Below are 22,699 nucleotides of genomic sequence, written 5' to 3'. Positions count from 1 at the left end.
AGAGATTTCTATACTCCATTTCCTGCATATCTTATTTCCCAGTTGCATGTGAAAACATTTTTTTTTTAACTTTTGTTTTTAAAACTTTGGGTTACAAATTTTCTCCCTTCCTCCCTCCCCACCCACCCTCATTGAGAAGGCAATCAACTTGATACAGATTATACATGTGTAAATAAAGCTTATATTGAACTCTCTCTGGTAAAGAAGAAGGAAACAAACATTTATTAAGTGACCTCTATGTGCCAAACACTTTATAATCGTAATGCCACTTGATCCTCATAACGATTCTGGGAGGTGTTATTTTTATTCCTATTTTGTAGTTGAGGAAACTGAGGCAAGCAAAGGTTAAGTGACTTGTCCAGACTCACACAGCTAGTAAAGTGTCCAAGGCTAGATTTAAACTCAGGTCTTCTTGACTCCAGGCCCAGCACTATATCATCTAGTTGGTAAATTATGTGTTACCTATAAATCATTGTACTATAGTCCCTATCAAAAACCACTAACCTTATGTTCTAATCCTTACAAAGAGAATCAATGCCAATAGAAGTTAAGGGCCTTTCAGAAGAAAAAAAAATCAAACACATATGCTTAATAGTTTAAAATCAGTATTTTCAGAATGCTGGCTCATTAAAACTTGTACAGTAGCAACTTATTTCTGTTATTTTAACCCAAGCAAAATACTAGCAAAATCATTGCTGTAATTTTAACAAACTGGACTGATGCAGGGCACCTTTGCCCTTTTGTACTTGGATGGGAAGGCTAAGGGCTGCTGATATATATCTCTCTTTCTCCTTCTGGGGCTTAGCTCAGCCGGATGTGAACCTCTAGCACAGAGAGAGCTTTGTTAGACTTTTTGTTAGTGAGATGTCAGAGTCCTTCGGGATACTTCTCAAATATTTCGCCCTGAGAGAGGTGATATTACAAGCTAGATAAGAAATCTGAGAGACATGGAGAGATTCATTGATATACATGGAGCTCATCTAAGCATCCATGTTCTCCATTTTCAAATATGAAATGTAGGGTATTGGCATTTTCTATATGAAGTCCACATTGTTGGAATTCTCATTCCTGGGTGACAGCAAAATCCTCACTTGATTATTCCAAATTGGCTTATGCAAATGGTTAGAATCTGGGTTGCTGCCCTTTGGGTTAAAGAATGTTTAGGTCACCATGTTATAAAGCAGTCCTGAGGGACAGAATCTTTACCCCTTTGCCTAGAACAAGTGTTGCTGGGCAACAGAGATTCCCCCCCCCCTTCCTTCTGCGAACTAACCTCCCTGAAGCACTGCAGCTCTGTTGGGGTGAAATGGGGCTGGGCTACTGTCCCCTTGCCCTCCTGCTAGTCATGCATGAATCCCTGTACAAAATTTCTAGGCCCAACATCTGCTTCAGGGAGGCCAATGATGGGTGGATATTTTCTGCATGGCTGTTTGCAATTGTGTTTTAAAATTACATTTGTGCCCTTTGAAAATTAATGACAAAGGACTGGGCAGTAAGTGGAGTCAGTGAATAAGGTACTGAGCATTGGGGGTGTGGGGATGAGGATAGGGAAAGGAGAAGGAATTACTGGTGTGATGGCAAATGTAATATTCTTTAAAGTTAATCCCAAAATGAATTACTACAAAACCCCATTTACACTGAGTGCCCTGGCTAGTGAAGCACAAGCTCAGAAGACTCCATGGCCCCATTGGTTTGGAAGTTCAAGTGTCATACTAAATCCTATCGATGTCATACAAGAAAACAAATGCTAAGACTAAAGGGTGGCTCATAATGGTAGAATATTGCTATTCTAATGCTACTTATGGTAGCAATTTACATTGATATAACCTTTTACAGATTTTTAGGGCATTTCACATGAATTTGCTCATCTGAAATTCACAATGGCATCATGAAGTAGGTGGAGTAAATATTATATCCCTATCTTACAGATTAGGAAATTAAGAAACAGAAAAGTTAAATAATTTTCTTGCAAGGTCTAAGATACAGGAAGTTCTGAGTTCAGATCTTCAGACTTCAAATCCAGTACTTATTACTCTACCCTACATTTCTAGTGCAGGGGGTCATGGTGGGTGGGGTGGTTGTTTGGTTTCTGACTTTGTCCCTGAAAATAATTGCCCTGGCTTGGAACAGAGCAAGAACTTATAGCTGAACCCCAGAGCACTCTCTGTGAGTGTTCTCTGATTAATGGGCCCACACTCTATATTCTGGGCAAAGTGACAGTAGCTTAGCCCTATTCTGCTCCAACAGAGATGCACTGCTTTATGGGAGTTGGTTGGCAGCAAGAGGGAAAATAAATCTGTTGTCCAGCATCAGTTGTTCTGGGCAATGGGGTAAAGATCCTCCCCACCCCTGCCCAGACTGCTTTATAACATGGAGACTGAAACAGTCTTCTCTTGTGTTTGTCATCAGTTCCTTCCTGGCCCTAGGGTACTGAATTTCCCTTCATTACCTACACACTCTGGCCTTGTCTACATGGTTCCAAAACAACTAGTTGAAAAGGGGACAATTTCATCAAATTGTCTATTTGGCATTTCTTAGCCAGGAAGGCCCCGTTACTTGGCTGAATGGAGCCAGCTTTGGAAAGCTTTATTTTTAAATCTATCAAGTCAGATTACTTAGGACAAAGGAAGGACTGTCACTTCTCACCTCGACCAGCAGAGCTAGGATCCTTGGTGTTGGCCTTGGCCTTGAAAAGGGAACAAATACCCTCCATAGGTAACATGAGGATTTCCAGGCCAACAGAATCATGGAAATGGTTAAGTTAATAAACCTCATTTTCCTTGTCAGTCAAATGAGAGGTTAAATCCTATGATAAAAGGCAAAGAGTACAGGAAAGACTGGATTTTATTCTTGCCTTTGCCTCTTTGTGTAACTTTGGGCAAATCTCTAGTTTGAGGCACCTCTCTAATTTTCAATTTCCTTATATATAAAATGAAGAAGTTGTAGTTGATGACCCCCAGGGTCCTTTGGGGCTCTAAATCTATGATCCTAAAATGCTAAGAATAGTTAGACTTTAGAGCTAGCCTTTATCCTTTTTCACTCAGCCCAGATTAGGTTCTCTCTCCCTCCTAAATGCAAAAGCCAGACCACAGCTTAGAGCCCTCATGACCCTTTGGTATCCATAGTATATCCCTAAAGTGCCAGGAGACAGTCACCGATAGACATTTCTTGGGAGTTTATTTCATCAAGACCTTATGCCCACCATCTGCATATTGCCTTGAGTAACCTCATCAGGTAAGAGGCTGCCATATGCCTCTAGAAATCCCTTTCCTGGTTATATTTTGCTCATTAGGACCTGTGCCCAGGGGCTCTAGCTCTTCTGTTTGTCCCTGACTGGCTAATGTGTCTCCCTATCACCCCTACTCCATTCCCAGGATGTTCCCAGTTAGTATTGTGTTGCACTTCAGTGCCAGATTACAAGTTCCAACTATTTCTGAGCTTTACATTGCAATGGAGTCACAAAAAATATCTGTGCTATCATGCCTCAGTTCTAACTCTTTGATCAGTTCTGCAAACCTACTCTACATTTGTCTGCAGGGCTGCAGTAGACAGAGAGAGAGAGAGAGAGAGAGAGAGAGAGAGAGAGAGAGAGAGAGAGAGAGAGAGAGAGAGAGAGAGAGAGAGAGATGTCTATGCAAACACATTTGAGTTCAAGGTTTTGGGTTTGTTTTCTGGTAAATGGTTCAGCTCAGCTAAAAACCTAGGATTTTCTTTGAGGGGTTTGGAGGAGAAAGGGAAAGAATGTGGTATTGTATTGGACTTGAAATCAGGAGGAACTGAATTCAAATCCTGCCTCTGGAACTTATGGGCTGATTCCTTCTGAGAAGACTTCTTTGTCTCTCTGAGCTTCAGTTTCCTAGTCTGTGGAATGGGGATAATAATACCTGTAATGCTAGATGGCACAGTGGATAGAGCTCCAGGCCTACAGTCAGGAAGAGCTGAGTTCAAATCTGGCATCAGATACTTACTAGTTGTGTGACCCTGGGCAAGTCACTTGACCCTATTTGCCTCAGTTTCTTCATCTGTAAAATGAGCTGGAGAAGGAAATGGCCAACCACTCCAGTGTCTTTGCCAACAAAACTCCAAACAGGGTTACAAAGATTCAGACATGACCAAACAATATTTTACATATAAATAATATACCCTTATTCTAGTTTTATGTAATAACTATATAATTAGCAGGAATATATACACATTTTATGTATTGCATACACATATGCATAAATACGTTTTATATTTAAAATTTAAAACTGCCCTAGGAATTTCAGGAACACACGCATACATACACATACATACATAAACATCATAGAGATACGCACATGGATATGGTATCACAAAAGTCTTTGGGTAATTTTAAGCTTTAACTATAGAGCACATATGTGTTTATATGTATACATGCATGTTTATGTGTGCATGTATGCATATTTAAATATCAAAACTACTGTAAGATATATTCATAATATAATTGTAATATGTGTGTATGTAGATGTATGCTGTTGTTGTTTGTCCTTTGTTCTCAAAGAGGACCAAACAACAATCTGTGAGTACGGGTGTATACACACACACACACACACACTCTCTCTCTCTCTCTCTCTCTCTCTCTCTCTCTCTCTCTCTCTCTCTCTCTGTCTCCCCCCCCCCTTTTTGATGCTTCATTCAGAAACTTTGAGCTTGTGATTTCCCTCGCTGGGAGATGGTGTCCCTTAACCTCTGCAGGCCTCCTAACGACCTCTTCGTCATGTCTTTTCAGATCTCTACATGTATGCTGTCCTTGTGTGCTGCATTGGGATTCTCAGCGTCCTTCTCTTCACGTTGATCATTCTCTGCCAGTCTCTGCTTAACAAGAGGAAGTCGAGAGGTAAAGGCCATTGAGCAAGCTCTTCTGTCTGTGGGGTGGAAGCATTAGGTTTGTAACTGGACCTGTAAAGTCCAGAAAGGCAGGTGATGTCACTTTGCCTCTTGGTAAAGCACAGCTCTGTTTAAAAACCCATAGTGATTCAGGGATAACTTTATCCCTCAATGAGTAGACTACTGGAGGAAGCAGAATTTGAGGCTAAGATTGCTTCTCATCCCTTTGATTTCCAAGGGAAAATGTGAACATAGTTGAACACTGACCACCTCCATCTTTTTCAGAATTCCTTCCTTCCTTGGCTTCTCAGTCAGTCACAAGCATTTATTAAGAGCATACTGTATACTAGTTACAGGGATAAGTGCTGGAAATACTAAGAAAGACAAAAATACAGTCCTACCTTCAGGTGAGGAATAGGGGAAAATGAACATGAAATTCCATTTATATACAAAATACAAAGAATGTTATTGGAAGATAATGTCAGAGGAAGGGCACTAGTGTTGAGGAGGGAGATCAGGAAAGGTCTCTTGTAGGAGGTGGTATTTGAGCTCAGTCTTGCAGAAGGCCAGGGAAACCCAGGACATTCCAAGCATGGCGGTGAAGCCAGTTAGAAGGCATGAGTGAGAAGATGGAGGGCTGGGTTCGAGGACCACCGAGCAGACCCACATTGCTTCTGTGACTCTACTAGCCTGGGTCTCCTCCAGCTTCTCTGCTGACTCCTTTCCTTCCTTTTTTTTGGTGCCCAAGTGCACATCTAAGTGTGGCTACCACCTTGAGGTCTGTCTGTGGCCTTCTGCTCTTCTCTCTCTCTCCAGTATTTCCCTTGGCAATTTTATCTACTCCTGCAGTATCTAATACCACCTTTATGTTGTTGGCTCTTTTTAAACTCCGAGCCCATAAATCCCAATTTCTAGACCGACATTTTTTTTTAGCATTCCTACCTATTTATCTTGTAGGCTTCTCAACTGAATATGCCTTAACACTGCCCCACCAAAATAACAACAACAATCACAACACAAAGCCTGATTATCTTCCCTTGAAAATAGCTGTTCTACCTGACTACTCTACTTCTTTTTTCCTGATTCATATTCAGAAACTCACAATCCACTTTGTCTTCTTTCTCTTACCCCCAATATATAATGTCACCAAGTCCTATTAATTATTCCGTTCTTTCTATCACCCCTGCCACATGAGTTTCAAGTCCTTATTAACATATTTCAGGCAAATTCTGTGATCTGCCGTTTTAAGGATAAGCCTTGCCTTTGACCACTTTTACTATTTTGCTCCTCTTTAGTAGGAGTGTTCTTGCCCACCCACCTCCTCCTACAAAATCGTATTCATCCTTGAGGAGCCAGCTAAAACACCATCTCCTCTGTGACCATCATCTCTGCCCTAATCATGTCATCAGAGATTTCTTCCTCTGAACGCCTCAGTGCTATTGCTTTGTTTATTGGCTTTTATAGGATCCAAAATTTAACTGGAAGGAAACTTAGAGGTCACCTAGTCCAACCCACTCATTTCACATATGAAAAAACTGAAGTCCGTAAAGGAGACTTGCCCAAAGATCACATAGAAAATAAATGTTAGAAGTGAGATTTGAACCCAGGTCATCTAGTTCCAAATTCATCACTTTTTAACTGCTCAGTACCCTACTTCTGTGTTTGTATGTCTCAAGCCTTATAAGCTTCTTAGGGTGAGGGACATCATTTATCCATATTTGCATCCCTCTTAGAATTTAGTATGGGGCCCAGTACATAAAGGGTATCTTGATATCTATTGTTTTGATATCTATTAAGGGTACTTGATGAAAGACCAAAGGATCCTGGGATAGCAGATTTAGATCCAAAAGGGATGTTAAAGGTCATCTGGTCTAATTTATTAATTTTACAGAGGAATTAATGAATAGATGAATAAATAACAGTGCCTGGCACATAGTAGGCACTTAAATGTTTCTTGATTTCCTTTCTGCTTTTCTCTGATGCTAAAGTTGTTTGATTGTCATAGAGGAATTCCTAAGAGGAATGCATACCAGGCACATTTTGGTCTTGGACAGCCTCAGATTGTCCAAGGAGAGTTAAGTGGGGTCGCAGTCCTGCCCAAGTATTAGACAGCAGAGAATGTAATGAGTGGGGAGCATGGAAATGCTGAGAGCCAGGCCAACTTTTCCTTACCTAAGGGCTCAAAATCAGAAAAGAGGTTGTCATGTGCACTTAACTTTGTATCTAACAGCATCAGCTCTTGAAGTAACATCATCTCTGCCCAACACCTGCCCAGAATAAACCTGCTTGAAAATATCAACTCCAAACAGCATCCATTTCTCAAAAGCGATTCCAACTCACTTTTATTGGTCCAACTTCACCAAACATATTATGTGTCTCTACACTCCCTCTTCACAGCAACGGCATGGCATGATTCAGAAATAGTCTCTGCCTTTCTAAAGGTTTTTTTTTTTCCTTAAGAGATTTTTCACTCAGCTGTTACTCATTTTGAACTTGGCATTCGGCTCTGCCTTCTTGTTTTCTGCTGGTTTGAATAGCATGGAGGCAATGATTTTTTTTCCTATTCATTTATACCTATAAATTTAAGGACACTTCAGCCATTGAATAACTGAAGTAACTTCCTAAAGAGCTAATTTTTGGTAATGATGTTGAATTTTCCAACAGAGGATAGGAGATAGTGTGAGAAGTCCTACTACATTCAATGGTACTCAGGAAGCTGCCATTATGGGGACCAGAAGCAGAAGAGAGCACATACTGCACTGGTGTGTTGCAGTTCAACTTCCTGTAAAAAACTGACCTAATTAGAAATCTTTTGTTTGTTTGTTTCTTTCTTGGTGGACAATACTCAATCAAAATGGAACTCAAGGGTCATTGTATTTGAGCACATAAGCAGAAAAATCACACCTATAGATCCTAGTGTTTTATACATCATAAGTGTTTAATAAATATGTTGGGTTTTTTTTAAATCAATAAACAAATGAAAAAGCATTTATTAAGCACTTACTATGTGCCCTCTTCTAATGACTAAGGATAAAATGATGAAAGTAAGACTGTCTCTGCCCTCAAGGAATTTGAATTAGAATAGTATACTCGTGTGTGTTATGATACCTAAAGAGAATCCCTAAGTTGTCAATCCAAATCAATAACATTTATTAAATGCCTACCATGTGCTGCTGGTGAAAAAATGCAAATTTAGGTGCTATTAATAACATAAACAAATTAATGGAATACATCCTCCAAAGGCCATTTCCAGTAAGGCAGAGAGCTTTTAATCCATGCTGGGGAGTGGAGTGCCATATTGATAAAATCATGGGTCCTTAAAGTAAAGTGAAAGAATTAGGAATAATTCAGTTGAGACCACTTGATTTCTTGATTAAAAAAAAATAAGTAGAACATATGCTCTAAGCTAACACCTGGTCACAGCTGTATATTTGATTAATTAGGACTCAGTATATTCTCAAATGCATTTGGCAAGCACATTATGTTCCAAAAGTTGATAAGCTTGGACTTCAAAATGACTTTCCCTTTAAAAAGTGTTTTAAATAGTATCCCAGGTTAGCCCACAAAGACCTACTATGTACCAAATGTGGCTGGAAAATGATACGTTTACAATTAGAAATAGTAACAAATAACAACAATATTGTTGCAATACTCAGATAATCAGACGGATTTGGGATCTCCTGCATGGAGGGGTATTCTCTCCAGCGATATGGAATACAACCCATTTATGTGTGTAGGTTGTTGCAACATTAATAATTAGATATAAATGGATAGCATTAAAATCCAGGGATTTAGAACAGATGAGCTCTAAAATTCCTTCTAGCCTTGAATCCATGTTCCTATTAACAAGAAATGGGTATTCTGCTTATTTATTTTTAATTCTAATATTTATAATAAGCAGATTTAATGAGTGGGAGATGAGTAGGTAGATAAGACTTGTGGAGATGCTGAGGGGACTTTCAAGGGGCTTAGTAGTTGGTGACACTCATTTCAAAACATTCCATTTCCTTTGCCTTGAAATTACTCATACTTATTAGCCAATATTAGGATTTGGGAAGGGGGGAATGGTGTTTAGGTTCACAGATGGAACGAAGAGAGGGCGAGCGAGGAAGAGAAATGTTCCAGTGTAAGGCAGTATGGAGAAATGGTCTTGCTCCAACATATCTCTCCCTCTCTTATGTCTCCTCTCCATTCACATAGCGACTCACACTACCCTAGTTGAGGCCCTCATTTTCTCTTGCCTAGACCTAGACTGTTGCATGTCCTTTAATTAGATTTGCCAAATTCCAGGCATTCTCTTCTCCAATCCATCCTCCATATGAGAGCCAAAATCATCTTCCTAAAGCACAAGCACAGCCAGGTGGTTGTCTTGCTCAAGAACTCGAGGTGGTTCTCTATTATTGTTAAGATAAAAACAGACTCCTCCACTAGACATGCTTTTCATGGTCTGGGGTCCATCCTCCCTTTTCAGATTTATCATACATTATTCCCGCGACGTGTCCTACAACCTTATTTGCTTTTACCCAAACTTATTGCTTTATGGCCCATTTCCATGCAATTTTGTCCAGTTATCTTCTCTGTTTAGAATACATTCCTCCCCATCTCCTACCTCTACCTCTACCTCTTAGAATCCCTACCTTCTTTCAAGGTTTAGCTCAAATTCTTCCTCCAACAGGACATTACTTCCTGTTCCCAATAGTACTGTCTCCCTTCTCTTCGAATGACCATGCATATGAATATCTGTGTCTATATTTTACCCCTACTTCCAGCAAAACGTAAGCACCTTGAGGTCAAGGACAGCTCTCCATTTTGTCTTTGCATCCCCAGAAACTTGTACAGGGAAGGCACTTCATAAATGTTGATTAGATACCAGGGTTGGGAGTCATCTTCAGCTGTGTTTGTTCTTAGAGATCCTTTTATTCCTGACATTTTAAGGGAATAGAACTTTGCCAACTAGCTAGACTGATGTTTAGCTGTGATGGTGTAGGGTGGGGCTGGGGCCAGGTAAGGTCAGTCTGGCAGGTATCAGTAACGAATGTTCAAGGTGGAGGATTAGACTGAGGGATTAGACAGGCAGGAGGTGAGATCAGTAAACTCAGAGAACGGAACAGGGGCTTGTCACATGGGCCAGTGTAGCAATCTTGACTAGGACTCTACTGATAGAACGTCAGTTCCTTAAGAGCTGGGACTGTTCGCTGATTCATTTTTGTCTCTGTAACCCCAGCACGTAGCACAATGCAGAATACTGTAGATATGTGATAAGGATTTGTTGATTGATTAGAACAAGTAGGATGAGCAAGAAAGGTTGCAGATGGGGAGGTAAGACAGGACAGAAAGGTAGGTGCTAAAGGTGCCATAGATGGAGCCAGAGAAGCCACAGTAGTTGGGATCAAGCTAGACACCATAGCTAGGATGGCTCCCAGAGAGAAGAGCTATGTCCATGGAAGCTTCCTATCAAGTACTGCCTTTTGATATGAGATGTCTCACTTTTCCTGGGCAAGCTTGACTTGGGCTAATCTACCCTGTACTGAAAACAACTCAATTGGTTGGAGTGGTGGAGGGAGAAATCTGGATCCAGTGGGTAAGTGACAGCTAGGTGGAACAATGGATAGAATGTGGGACTTAGAATCAGGAAGACCTGAGATCAAATCCTGCCTGAATTGCTCATTAGCTATGTGAACTTGAACAATTCACTTAACCTACATGTGTCTCAGTTTCCTCATCTATAAAATGGAAATAATAATAGCACCTACCTCATAGGATTGTTGTAAAGATTAAATGAATTAATAGATAGAAAGCACTTTGAAAACCTTAAAGCACTATATAAATACTATTTATTATTATTATTCTCAATTATTATTTTTCCTTTAGCTGAAGAGTCTTTTTTTTTTGTTGTTTGGCATTTCTTTTATTTACTTTTTTATATAAATTTATTTATTTTTAGTTTTCAACATTTACTTCCACAAGATTTTGAGTTCCAAATTTTCACCCTGCCTCACCCTCCCCCCCACCCCAAGATGGCATGCATTCTGAATATCCCTTCCTCTAGTCCGTCCTCTTTTCTTTCTCTCCCCCCTTCTCTTAGCCCCTTCCTCTTCTATTTTCCTGTAGGGCAGGATAGACTTCTGTACCCCATTTCCTGTATTTCTTATTTTCCAATAGCATGTGAAAACTTTTTTTTTTAAACATATGCTTTTGGGGCAGGTAGGTGGCGAAGTGGATAGAGCACTGGCCCTGAAGTCAGGAGTACCTGAGTTCAAATCCGGCCTCAGACCAAATACTTGACACTTACTAGCTGTGTGACCCTGGGCAAGTCACTTAACCCCAATTGCCTTAAAAAAAACCCATATGTTTTTAACACTTTAGGTTTCAAATTTTCTCTCTTCCTCCCTCCCCACCCACCCACCCTCATTGAAAAGGCAAGCAACTCAATATAGGTTGTACATGTACAGTTATGCAAAACACGTCCATAGTAGACATGTTGTGAAAAATTAACTCTATTTCCCTTAATTCTATTCTGCCCTCCCATTTATTCTATTCTATCTTTTGACCCTGTTCCTCCTCAGAAGTATTTACTTCTGATTACACCCTTTTCCAATCTGCCCTCCTCTCTATCATCCCCCTGTTCTCTTGTCCCCTTCTCCCCCTTTTTTTTTGTAGGGTAAGACAAACTTCCATACCCAATTGAATGTGTATGTTATTCCCTTCTTAAGCCAAATCCTATGAGAATAAGATTTACTCATTCCCTCTCACCTTCCCCTGCTTCCCCTCCACTGTAAGAGACTTTTCTTTTCTGTTTTTTCTTTGTGAGATAATTTACCCCATTCTACCTCTCCCTTTCTTCTTCTCTGAGTATAATCCTCCCTCATCCCTTAATTTTATTCTCCAGATATGACCCCTTAATCGCTGAAGAGTCTTCTAAGTCTTGTCTTGGAAGCTGGTGCTATATGTCCTGAGCAGATGAGGGACTCCATTAGGACCTGGATGAATATAGAATTTCCTATGTCTTTCTGATGTTCGCTATTTAATTCATACCTAAGAGCTTGAGTCTGTGCAGAGGGATATTTTCCTGGCACCTTGAAACATTGCTCATAGTTCCTGAAACAGAAGAGAATCCAGTTTTAATTTTTACCAACTATGTTGATATTTACAAATACCAATGGAAGTCAGTGTTTACCCCTCAATCCCATCTGCTCAAACCCTTCTTGGCAATTCTGTCTGAACAGGCTGTTACAGTGGTTATGCCTACTCTTGGCCAAATCGATGAGTGTGAGAAGAGGCCAAAGGAGGTCCAAGGCTAAGCCCAAAGTGCTGGCACATTTCTTTCTATAGACTCCCCTCTTTGTTGTTTTTATTTAAATGCCAGTTTAATTTTGTTTTTTAGATACATTATTTTAAAGGGTAGATTTGTTTTTAATTGAACACACCTGTTGATTTGCCAAGCAAAAACATGTTATTTAATTCCTTTTCAATGCAAATAAAGCTTGTTGTGTTCTTCCTTGAGTGCCAATAATACCAGGATCTCCTCATTATGGGTTAATGGGTTTTGTAACTATGAGTCATGTTGGAAAATACAAAATATTGTGTCCAACAGGCCTCCATGATTTATTCCTCAAGTTTTCCCAAGCAAGTTGTCTTCGAAAGAAGACTTCAGTTTGGATCCTAATAAAATACAGACTCTTCTGTTTATTGTGGTTGCAGCCATCCCACACAAAATATGTCAGCATTTCATCTTTTTCACCCTTGTGGTAGAGTGGGAATTCAGCAAATAGGAGAGCTAACAATTTTTTTTTCATGTAAAACATTTCCATATTCCATTTTCTACAAGAAGACTCAAATAAAAGAAAAGAAAGAAAGAAGGAAAGTGAAAAATAGCATGCTTCAGTCTGTATTTAAACAATATTAGTTCTGTCTCTGGAGGTGGATAGTATGCTTCATCATTAGTCCTTTGGGATTGTCTTGGATCATTGTATTGCTGAAAACAGCTAAGTCATTCCCAGTTCTTCAACAAACAATATTGTTGTTATTGTGTATAAAGTTCTCCTGGTTCTGTTCACTTCAATTAGCATCAGTTCACGTAAGTCTTTCCAGGTTTTTCTGAAATCATCCTATTTGTCATTTCTTATAGCACAGTAATATTCCATTACAATCATATACCACAGCTCGTTTAGCCATTCCCTTATTAATGGTCATCCCTGCGATTTCCAGTTCTTAGACACCACAAAAAGGGCTGCTATAAATATTTTCTAACAATTTCTAAATCTTATCTCTCAATGTTAGATAGGGACTCCAACTCCCTTAACTCTCTTAACCAAGAGGTGCTGAATTGCAGTGGTTGACTCTTAGTAAGCATCTTAAGAGAAACTCATAGGCTCAAAGAAACCTGGAGGTTGCTGTTTTGCTTTCGTGTTCAGTGTTCAGCTTGGGTGAGGGTAGAAAGAATATTGAAATGTCAGTCATTCTGCTAGTTCTCCCTGCTGGGAAGAACTGAGTGATAAAGAGGAGACAATTTGATCATTCAATAAGCATTCGATAGGCACCTATTGTGTACTGAGTTCTGGGGGTTTAAATAGAAAACTGAGATAATCCCTTCCTTCAAGGATCATTGTTTTTGGTAAGATGAGTCATTTTGAAGGTTATTCATATACTGCTGGGTAATGTTGCTCTTGGTAGGAACAAATTCATTTTTCTTCTTTATTTCAGACCTGTGATTTCATAGACATGGAATCCTATGGAAACTCCATTACTAATGATTTAATTTAGCAACTCCACTATAGTTTTATAGTCTTATTGAGTTTCCCAGGGGACTAAGATCAAAAGACTTGTCCATACTCACTTAGCTAGTCACCGTCAGAAGCATGACTTGAATTTGGCCTTCCTGACTTTAAGACAAACCCTCTATCCATTCCTCTAGGCTTGCTGCTCAGTAAAAGTAAGATAGCAAGCAAAAGGCAACTCTTCTCCCTCCCTGCAACATAATTGCAAACTCCTTATTGCCTAGTTAGACCAGGGGAGCCTCACCAGAGGTGAGGTTTTATGGAGAAGTGTCAACTTGAACATTTACAGCAGCTAAAACACCAAGTACCATGGCCAAGAAATGTTGGAGCCCAGAAGAGGAATTAATTCAACACATGTGGACTGTGTGATTATTATTTGCAAGACACTGTACTAAATGTAGCATGCCCCTCTGAGATGGCCAGAAGAACTGTTTTAACTGTATTTATGTGTGTTTATGTGTGTGTGTGTGTGTGTGAATATATATGTATATATATATATATATATATATATATATATGCATGTATATATACGTATGTATGAATATTTATATATACATATATGTATATACACACATACATACAATATATGTATATATGTATGTATATATTATTTCCCTAGTACAGGCTTTGTCTATGAATTGACTTCTATTCATTTGAATCCTCCTTTTAAGTGGTCTTAATGATTGAACGTTGATTTTGTAATTAGTCAGCCAAAAAGTTAATCTAATTGATTTGTTAAGCTATTCACAGGAAAATACCAGATTCGGGTATTTATGTTTGTTGAGGTTTTTTTTTTTCTTCAGTCCTATCTGACTTTTAATGACCCCATTTGGGGTTTTCTTGGCAAAGATACTAGAGTGGTTTACCATTTCCTTCTCTAGTTCATTTTGCAGATGAGGAAACTGAGGCAAATAGAGTTAAGTGACTCGCCCAAGGTCACGCAGCTAGTTAGTGTCTGAGGCCAAACTTGAACTCAGGAAAACGAGCATTCCCAGCTCCAAGCCTGGCACTCTATCCACTGCACAACTTAGCTGCCCCCTAAGTGTTTCTACAAAGGAATATCTAGTTTGCTACTTTTTATTGTATAGAGGAGGTCAAATTGGGTCTCTGATCTAAGCAAATAGGATAAAGGAAATCCATTTTTCTTGCTGTCTTTTCTACTTTCTTGTTTCATTTGCCTAGGTTGAACTTTACAGTCAGTCTTTTCTAACTTGTCAAGATTTTCTTGGAGTCTAACAGTGTCATCCTGCATGTTAACTATCCCTCCCAGCTTTGTGTCAATTTTATGTGTTGGCAAACAACAATTTTAATAACTATACCATTCATGACTTTGTCCAAGTCATTAATAAAATTAATAACTTATTGTTTATGTTTTTGGAAGAAAGAATCATACATTTAGAATTGGAAGGAATTTTAGAAATCACCTCATCCCAGAAACAAGAGTCACAGAATCTCAGAAATGGAAAGGAACTCAGAGCCCTCTACTCCAATCCTAACTTGTACAAGAATACCTTCTAAAATATTCCCAACAAGTGGTCATTCAGCCTCTGTTTAAAGATATCAGTCATAAGAAACCTACTCCATCCTGAGGCAATTCATTCCACTTCTCAATGGCTCTAGGTGTAAAAAAATAATACCTTACCTTAAATCTAATTTTGTTACTCAACAACCTCTGTCCATTGCTCCTATCTTCCCACTGAGGTCAGACAGAAGAATAATTCACCTTCCATATGATAGCTTTAAAAATATTTAAAGACAGCTGTAATCTTTCCACTAAAGCTTTTCTACTCCCGATTAAATATACCCCATTCCTTTGATCAATCCTTTTGTGGTATGGCATTGAGGGCCTATACATCCTGGACATCCTCCTTTTCCACTTTCTTTTATCAATCTTCTTCCTAAAACTGAATTGAACACAATATTCTAGACGTAATCTGACCAGGGCAGAGCCCAGAAGGACCACTGCCTCTCTTATTGTATACCCAATGCTTTTCTTAATGATGGATATATCATATTAGCTTATAGTTACTATATCTTGTTGAATCTAACTGAAATTGCAGTTCACCATGACCCCTACCATCACCTTTCCCAACACTCCTCTCCTACCTCCTATTTATGAAATTGATTTTTGAACCCAGCCGTGGGTGTTCAGTCATTTTCAGGCATGTCTGACTCTTCATGTGCATATTTGGGGTTTTCCTGGCACAGATACTGGAGTGGTTTGCCATTTCCTTCTTCAGCTCATTTTAAAGATATGGAAACTGAGGCAAACAGGGTTAAGTGACTTGCCCAGGGTAACACAGCTAGTAAGTGTCTGAGGACAGATTTGATCAGGAAGATGAATCTACCTGACTCCAGGCCCAGTACTCTATCCACTGCACCACCCAGAACTCAACTGTGGGACTTAACATTTTTATTACTTAAATTTTGTCTTATTAAATCTCTATTCTTCCTCATATTCTATTGAGACCTTTGGATTCCATCCTGTTAGTTACCCTCAGTTTTGTGTCATCTGTAAACTTGACAAGGATACCATCTGCGCCCTCTCATCTAATTCACTGATAAAGTAATTAAACAACACAGAGCCAAGGAGAGATACCTAGGACATTCCTCTAGAAGCCTCCTTCTAAACTTTTGGAATTCAGTCAGTCAACCAGCTTTGAATTCACCTAACTGCATTTTCATCTAGCCCATATCTCTCTTCTTCAGTAGAACAGTGTGAGATTTTTTTTTGCTGAAATTTTGCTGAAATCTAGTGAAACTATGTCTACCAAATCATGCTGGTCTGCTAGCACAATAACTATTTTTTTTGGTTTATTTTTTTTTCAATAACTATTTAAAAAAAAAGTAAAGTCACTTCCATTTCTGGATGTTCAACCATCCCTTTAATAATACATTCTGGTAATATGCCCTTCTCTCCCTCCCCCCACCTTTCCCCCCCCCAAAAAAAAAATTAGCACATTTTCTTTTCTATAACATGCTGGACCTCTCCAGTTATCTAAAATCTTTCAAAGATTACTGAAAATGGGTCAGCAGTCATTTCTACCAGTTTTTTCAGAACCCTGGCAAATGTAGTTCATTCTGATTAGGTGATTTGAACTGATCAAGGTGTTTTATTTCTATACTTTCTCCCTAATTTTCCTGCCTATAAACTTTGGGATTGATATAGTGGACAGAAAGAAAATCTCAGCACCAAGAAGACCTGGGTTCAAGTACCATATCTGATACTTTCAGACCATGTGACCCTGGGCAAGTCTCTTATCCTCAGTGCTCTAGGAGGCTTTCATAGACTATCAATGGCAAAGAAGGGGCTGATTTGCCTTGGTAAAGTGAATTTCCTCACCTGAGAGAATGCAATGTCAGTGTCATAGTAACAAGAATAGTTAACATTAATACAATGCTCTAAGATTTTAAAATGCTTTACGACTATAATCTCATTTTATCCTCAAAACGATCTCATGATTTAGGTTCTATTGGTATCCTCATTTCATAGATGAGAACACCGAAGCAGACAGCAGTTATATGACATGTCCAGGATCAAGTGGCTAGAAAGCATCTGAAGTTGGATTTGAATGGAGTTCTTCCTGACTCCAGGCCCAAGGCACTACCCACTGAACCGCCCTAGGTCCAGTTCCTATCCCTACCAATTCTCCATTAGTTACATTTTGTTTGCTTTTCCTTTGCCTTAGCAGAGAAAAGAGAAGCAAAACGAGAGCTGAGTAGTTCTTCCCTCTCTGAATCATTCGCTATCATCTTCCCATCCACTTGGAGCATCATTCTTTTCCTTTCTTTCTTTGATCTTTCTCTTTTCCCCAATATGTTATTGTTCAACCGTGTCAGCTGTGTCTGACTCCTTGTGATCCCATTTGGAGTTTTCTTGACAAAGATACTGGAATGGGTTGTCATGTCCTTCTTCAGCTCATTTTACAGATGAGGAAACAGAGGCAAACAGGGTTAAGCAAGTTGTCCAGAGTCACACAGCTAGTAAATGTCTTGAGGCCAGGTTTGAACTTGTGAAGATAAGTCTTCCTGATTCCAGGCCCAGTATTTTATCCACTGTACCACCTAGCTACCCTTTTCCCTAATATAGGTACCAAGAGTGGAGAACCTGCATCCTGGAAGCCACATGTGGCCTTCTAGGTCCTCAAGTGCAGCCTTTTGACTTCACAGAGCAAATCCCTTTAATAAAAGGATCTGTTCTAGAAAACTTGGACTCAGTCAAAAGGCCACACTTGAGGACCTAGAAGGCCACATATGGTCTCGAGGACACAGATTCTCCACCCCTGGGTAAAACTATATTTTCCCTGTCATTAGCATTATTCACCACTTTTAGTCTATTCTGAGCCTGAGCATTCCTGGTATTATTCCTAGTCTAACTCAAGGTCACATAGCTATGAAATAGTTGACACAGAACTCAAACCAAGGTCTTGTTCTACCTGCTCTCATCCAGTTATCACAGGATACCTGTGTGGGCACACAAGAACCTTTATATAACATGTGTGGGATGGGAGAAGAAAGTGGGGCACTTCTGGTCGTATTTGACAAGCTCAATTAGGGTAAGGCTTCCATCTTATTTAAACTATGTTTCCTTCTGGGCCCAACCAACATCTCCTCCTCCTCCTCCTCCTCCTCCTCCTCCTCCTCCTCCTCCTCCTCCTCCTTCTCCTCCTCCTCTTCTTCTTCTTCTTCTTCTTCTTCTTCTTCTTCTTCTTCATAAAGATGTTAGAAGGTGCTTATTGGCATTCTTTTCTCCTTATACGTAAGTATAAGGGAAGGATCTAGACCTATAATTTAAGTCATATAAGGCACTTTTGAATAAGAAAACTCCCTCTACCAATGGAAGGCTGCATTTTCTCTTCAACTTTTGGTTTTAGAAAGGTGATTGGGACACTTAGAAGTTAAGTAACATGCTCAAGGTTGCACAGCCAACATGTTAGAGATGGGCCTTGAACTTGAGTCTTCCTGGTTCCAAGGCCAACTCTATCCATTATGCCACACTGCCTTCTTAAGCATGTTCTGCTTCATTAAGGAAAATTTCATTAAGTATGTGCTATGGACAAGGTACTATCTTGGTCACTGGGGATATAAGGACAAAGACAGAAATAATAACAATAAATAGCCCCTGCACTCATGAAACTTACATTCTACTGGAGCATACACCATAATAAAAACACAAGATCATTTGAAGGAAGAGAGAACAGCTAGAGGGATTGGGAATGACTTGGAGGAAGTGACGCCAGCTGTGCTTTGACAAAAGTTAAGGATTCTAAGGGGTGAAAGTGAGGAGGGTATGTATTTTATGCCTGGGGGGAAGGTGAGCAGTTTGTGAGACCATAGATGAAATGGTGAGTTTTCGAAAATCAATTAAATAACTGTTATCTATGGGCTCTGTGACAGGTGCTAAGGATAGAAGTATGAAAATGGAACACTGCCTGCCTTCAAGGAGTTTACATTCTACCAGGAAAACTATATACACATGTGTGTGTATACATATACACATACATATATATACACACATATACATATATACATATGTGTATGTATATGTATCTATATATGTATGTGTGTATGTATGTATGCATACATATGCATACATTATATATACGCGCGCATATATATGTACAAGCATATATTCATAGTATACGCAAGGTAATTTGGGAGGGAGAAGGCTTTAGCAAATGTGAGGCAGGATGGATCAAAGAAGGCAGTCTTTGAGCTGAACTTAGAAGGAAACTAGCAATTCTAAGAGGCAGAGGTGAAGAGGGAGTGCCTTCTTGGCTAAGAGGACAACACGTAACAGGGAACACAGATAAAGGAAGAACTGTCATGTATGGGGAACAGCAAAAGGGAGCCTGAGGAACAGTAAGTCAATTTAGTAAGAGTATTGCATGCTAGAGAAATTTCAGAAACTATTGAATGAACCATACATGAATGTCCTTAAGGATGGTCGCAGTAGGAAGAAGAAATAACTTTCAAAATCACATATGTGGTTGACCTGTTTTATTCTTGCAGAACCAGTTTAGTCCTAGAGGAAAAACTACAAATGGTAGTAGAGACAGCATTGGATTGGAAGTCTTCTTTTTGAATCTCTGCTCTTGATGCTTACTAGCTGGGTGTCCAAAGTCAAGTCATCTTACCTGTTTGTCTCAGTTTCCTCATCTATGGTATGAGGTCCCTTCCAGCTTGAATACTCCATGACTGTAACACTCCTTTGTGCCTTACTTCACACAACATTGGTGGTGTCAGCTTTGGTCCAACTCTGTGGTTTATTTGTTACTCATGATGGTTTGAGTCGGAAAGAACAGGGCTGGGTGTAGAGATGATGCCAAGCGGAGTTTGCCACACTGCTGGTTTCAGACTCTTGGCTTTTGATTCAGAAATTAAACAGATGTGAAAAGTTACTGATGGAACTCCTACCATGAGACTTTGGGGAGTCCTTTTTCCATATCCAGCTGTATTGTAAAGCCTTGGTGGTCAGCAGAACAACCACAGGATGCTAGTACTGCGGATTCCACTTTTCTTTTCTTTTCTTAAACACACACACTGGTCAACAGGATCCATCATTCTTTGGATCAATGTGAGGAAAACCCTACTGTTGTGCTTGGTATTCTGCTCAAAAATCACTCAAGAGGAATTATATGAAACTTGATCAAGCAGATGTCATCTTTGGTACAAACACACAAACCCCTCTTGAAGTAAAAGTGCAGAAGATGGGGCATGGGGAAGGGGAGGTTGAAGGAAATTGTAATTTTCCCTTCAGGGGAATGTTGAATGAGAAGTAATGTGGCATAATGGACAGAACAATAGATATCAAGTCAGAGGACCTGGGTTTGAATCCTCCCTTGACTGATTACCATATTTGTCACCTTGGGCTAGTCACTTTGCCTTTGTGGGCCTCAGTTTCTTCATCTGTAAAATGGGGGTGTTTAACTGGAGGCCCTTGAATTCAATTCAGCAAACATTTGCTAAACCATTACTATGTTTCTGCTACCTCTGAGATCAAATACAAACCCCTCTGTTTGGCATCTGAAGCCCTGGCTCCAATTTTATTATATATTACTCCTTTTCCTATAGTTCACAGTCCGGTCAAACTGGCCTTCTTGCTCTTCTTTACACAAGACACTCAATCATCTGGCTCCTTACTTTAACGCTGGCTGTTCCAATCCCTGGAAGACTTGCTCCTTCCCTCTGCTTCTTAGAATCAGCTTGAAAGTCCCTTTCTATATGAGGTCTTTCCTCACAGCAGCTGTGCCACTCTCTCCACCACTGTTGTTGTTCAGTCATGTCCAACTCTTTGCGACGCCACAGACCATAGCACACCAGGACCTTCTGTCCTCCACTATCTTCTGAAGTTGGTCCAAGCTCATATTTCTTGCTTCCATGACACTATCTATCCATCTCATCCTCTGCCATCCCCTTCTCCTTTTGCCTTCAATCTTTCCCAACATCAGAGTCTTTTCCAGTGAGTCCCATCTTCTCATTATGTGGCCAAAGTATTTACGCTTCAGCTTCATTATTTGTCTTTCCAATGAATAGTCAGCATCCATTTCTTTAAGTATTGACCTGTTTGATCTCCTTGCTGTCCAGCAGACTCCAGCACCACAATTTGAAAGCATAGATTCTATGGTGTTCAGCTTTCTTTATAGTCCAACTCTCACAGCCTTACATTTCTACTGGAAAAACTATAACTTTGACTATCAGGACAGACCTTTGTCAGCAAGGTGTCTCTGCTATTTCGTATGCTCTCCAGATCTGCCATAGCTTTCCTTCTAAAGAGCAAGCATCTTTTAATTTCATGGATGCAGTCACCATATGCAAAGATCTTTGAACCCAAGAATATAAAATCTGATGACGTTTCCAATTCTTCAATCTCTATTTGCCAGGAAGTGATGGAGCCTGATGCCATGATCTTAGTTTTTTTTTTTTTAACATTAAGCTTCAAGCCAGATTTTACATTCTCCTCTTTCACCCTCATCAAGAGGCTTTTTAATTCTTCTTCCCTTTCTGCCACCAGAATAGTATTGTCTGTATATCTGAGATTGTTGATGTTTCTCCCGGCAACCTTACATGTATTCTTTATATTCTTATATATGTACATGTCATCTCCTTGAGCAGATGAAAGCTTCTAGAGGGGAGGGACTATTTTGGTTTAGTCTTTGTGTTTTTAGGATTTAGCATAAAGCCTGGCAAAGTAGTAGATGCTGTCGCCCATTCATGGAATATTCTTTTTTCAGCTCCACTTTTTGGAATTGCTTATTTCCTTCAAAGTTCAGCTCTAGGACCACCTTTTTCATGAAGCTTTTCCTGATCCCCCAGAAGGTGGTGCCTTCTCCCTCCCAAATTACCTTGTATTTACTATGTATATACTTGCATATGTGTACATGTTATCTTCCTGATAGAATGTAAAGTCCTTGAGGGCATTTCATTTTATCTTTGCAATCTTAGCACCCATCACAGTGCTGGCACATAGTAGGTGTTTAATTGATTGATGGAAATCAGTTAATGAAAAATGCTTGTTGATTACCAGGTCTGGTGGTCAGTGTTGAAGATGCAAGGACAAAGTGCAGAGTAGTCACTTTCCTCCAAGAGTTACTTCAAGAAGTCTTTTATGTCAAAATCGATGCTCCTTTGGCTGTAAAAGCTTGAATCAAGAGGTCTCTGATAGCTCTGCCATGAAACATATAAGAACTAGACCTGTGATTTCTTTGCTTTTGGGATCTTTCAGTGCAAAATCTTCCTATATTAATGCAGATGCACACCTCTGCAATTTAGAGTCTTGGGAAATTGTTTAGCATTGAAAAATTAAGTGACTTGCCCAGGGACATTCAGACAGTATGTTCTCAGGTAGGATTTGAAAACAAGTCTTGTTGATTTTAAGGGTATCTTTCTATTCATTAGACCTAACTGTCTCTTTTCTATGATGACTTCTCATCCTTTTTGTTTAATTAACAAATCCAAAGGGCATTTTCCTTTCATGACTACTCTTGCTAGCCTGACTGTCTGATTTATTTCTCAGAAGGGCTGTTTAGATAGTGGTTACCCTGGTTTTAGGGATGGGGCCAGCCCTCAGCAAG

At 39.6% G+C, this 22,699-nt stretch overlaps 1 protein-coding gene across 4 annotated transcripts in view; it reads left to right on the top strand.

Annotated features, from left to right (window-relative positions):
- The window catches only part of VSTM4 (V-set and transmembrane domain containing 4), a 161,706-nt gene that overhangs the window by 53,741 nt on the left and 85,266 nt on the right, over positions 1–22,699 (top strand). For all 4 annotated transcript variants that reach the window (XR_013485216.1, XR_013485215.1, XM_078150904.1 and 1 more), the window contains exon 4: positions 4,751–4,858. Coding sequence is in view for 2 of the 4 variants with exons in the window: in XM_078150904.1 (XP_078007030.1) it covers positions 4,751–4,858 (108 nt within the window). In the remaining 2 variants the exon portion in view is untranslated. The remainder of the gene's footprint in view (positions 1–4,750; positions 4,859–22,699) is intronic.

Source organism: Phascolarctos cinereus, unplaced genomic scaffold, assembly GCF_003287225.1.
Source record: "Phascolarctos cinereus isolate Bilbo 61053 unplaced genomic scaffold, phaCin_HiC Scaffold_3;HRSCAF=262, whole genome shotgun sequence".
Lineage (NCBI taxonomy): Eukaryota > Metazoa > Chordata > Mammalia > Diprotodontia > Phascolarctidae > Phascolarctos > Phascolarctos cinereus.
Note: the sequence above shows the minus strand (reverse complement) of the source record. Positions and strands in the feature narration are given on the sequence as shown.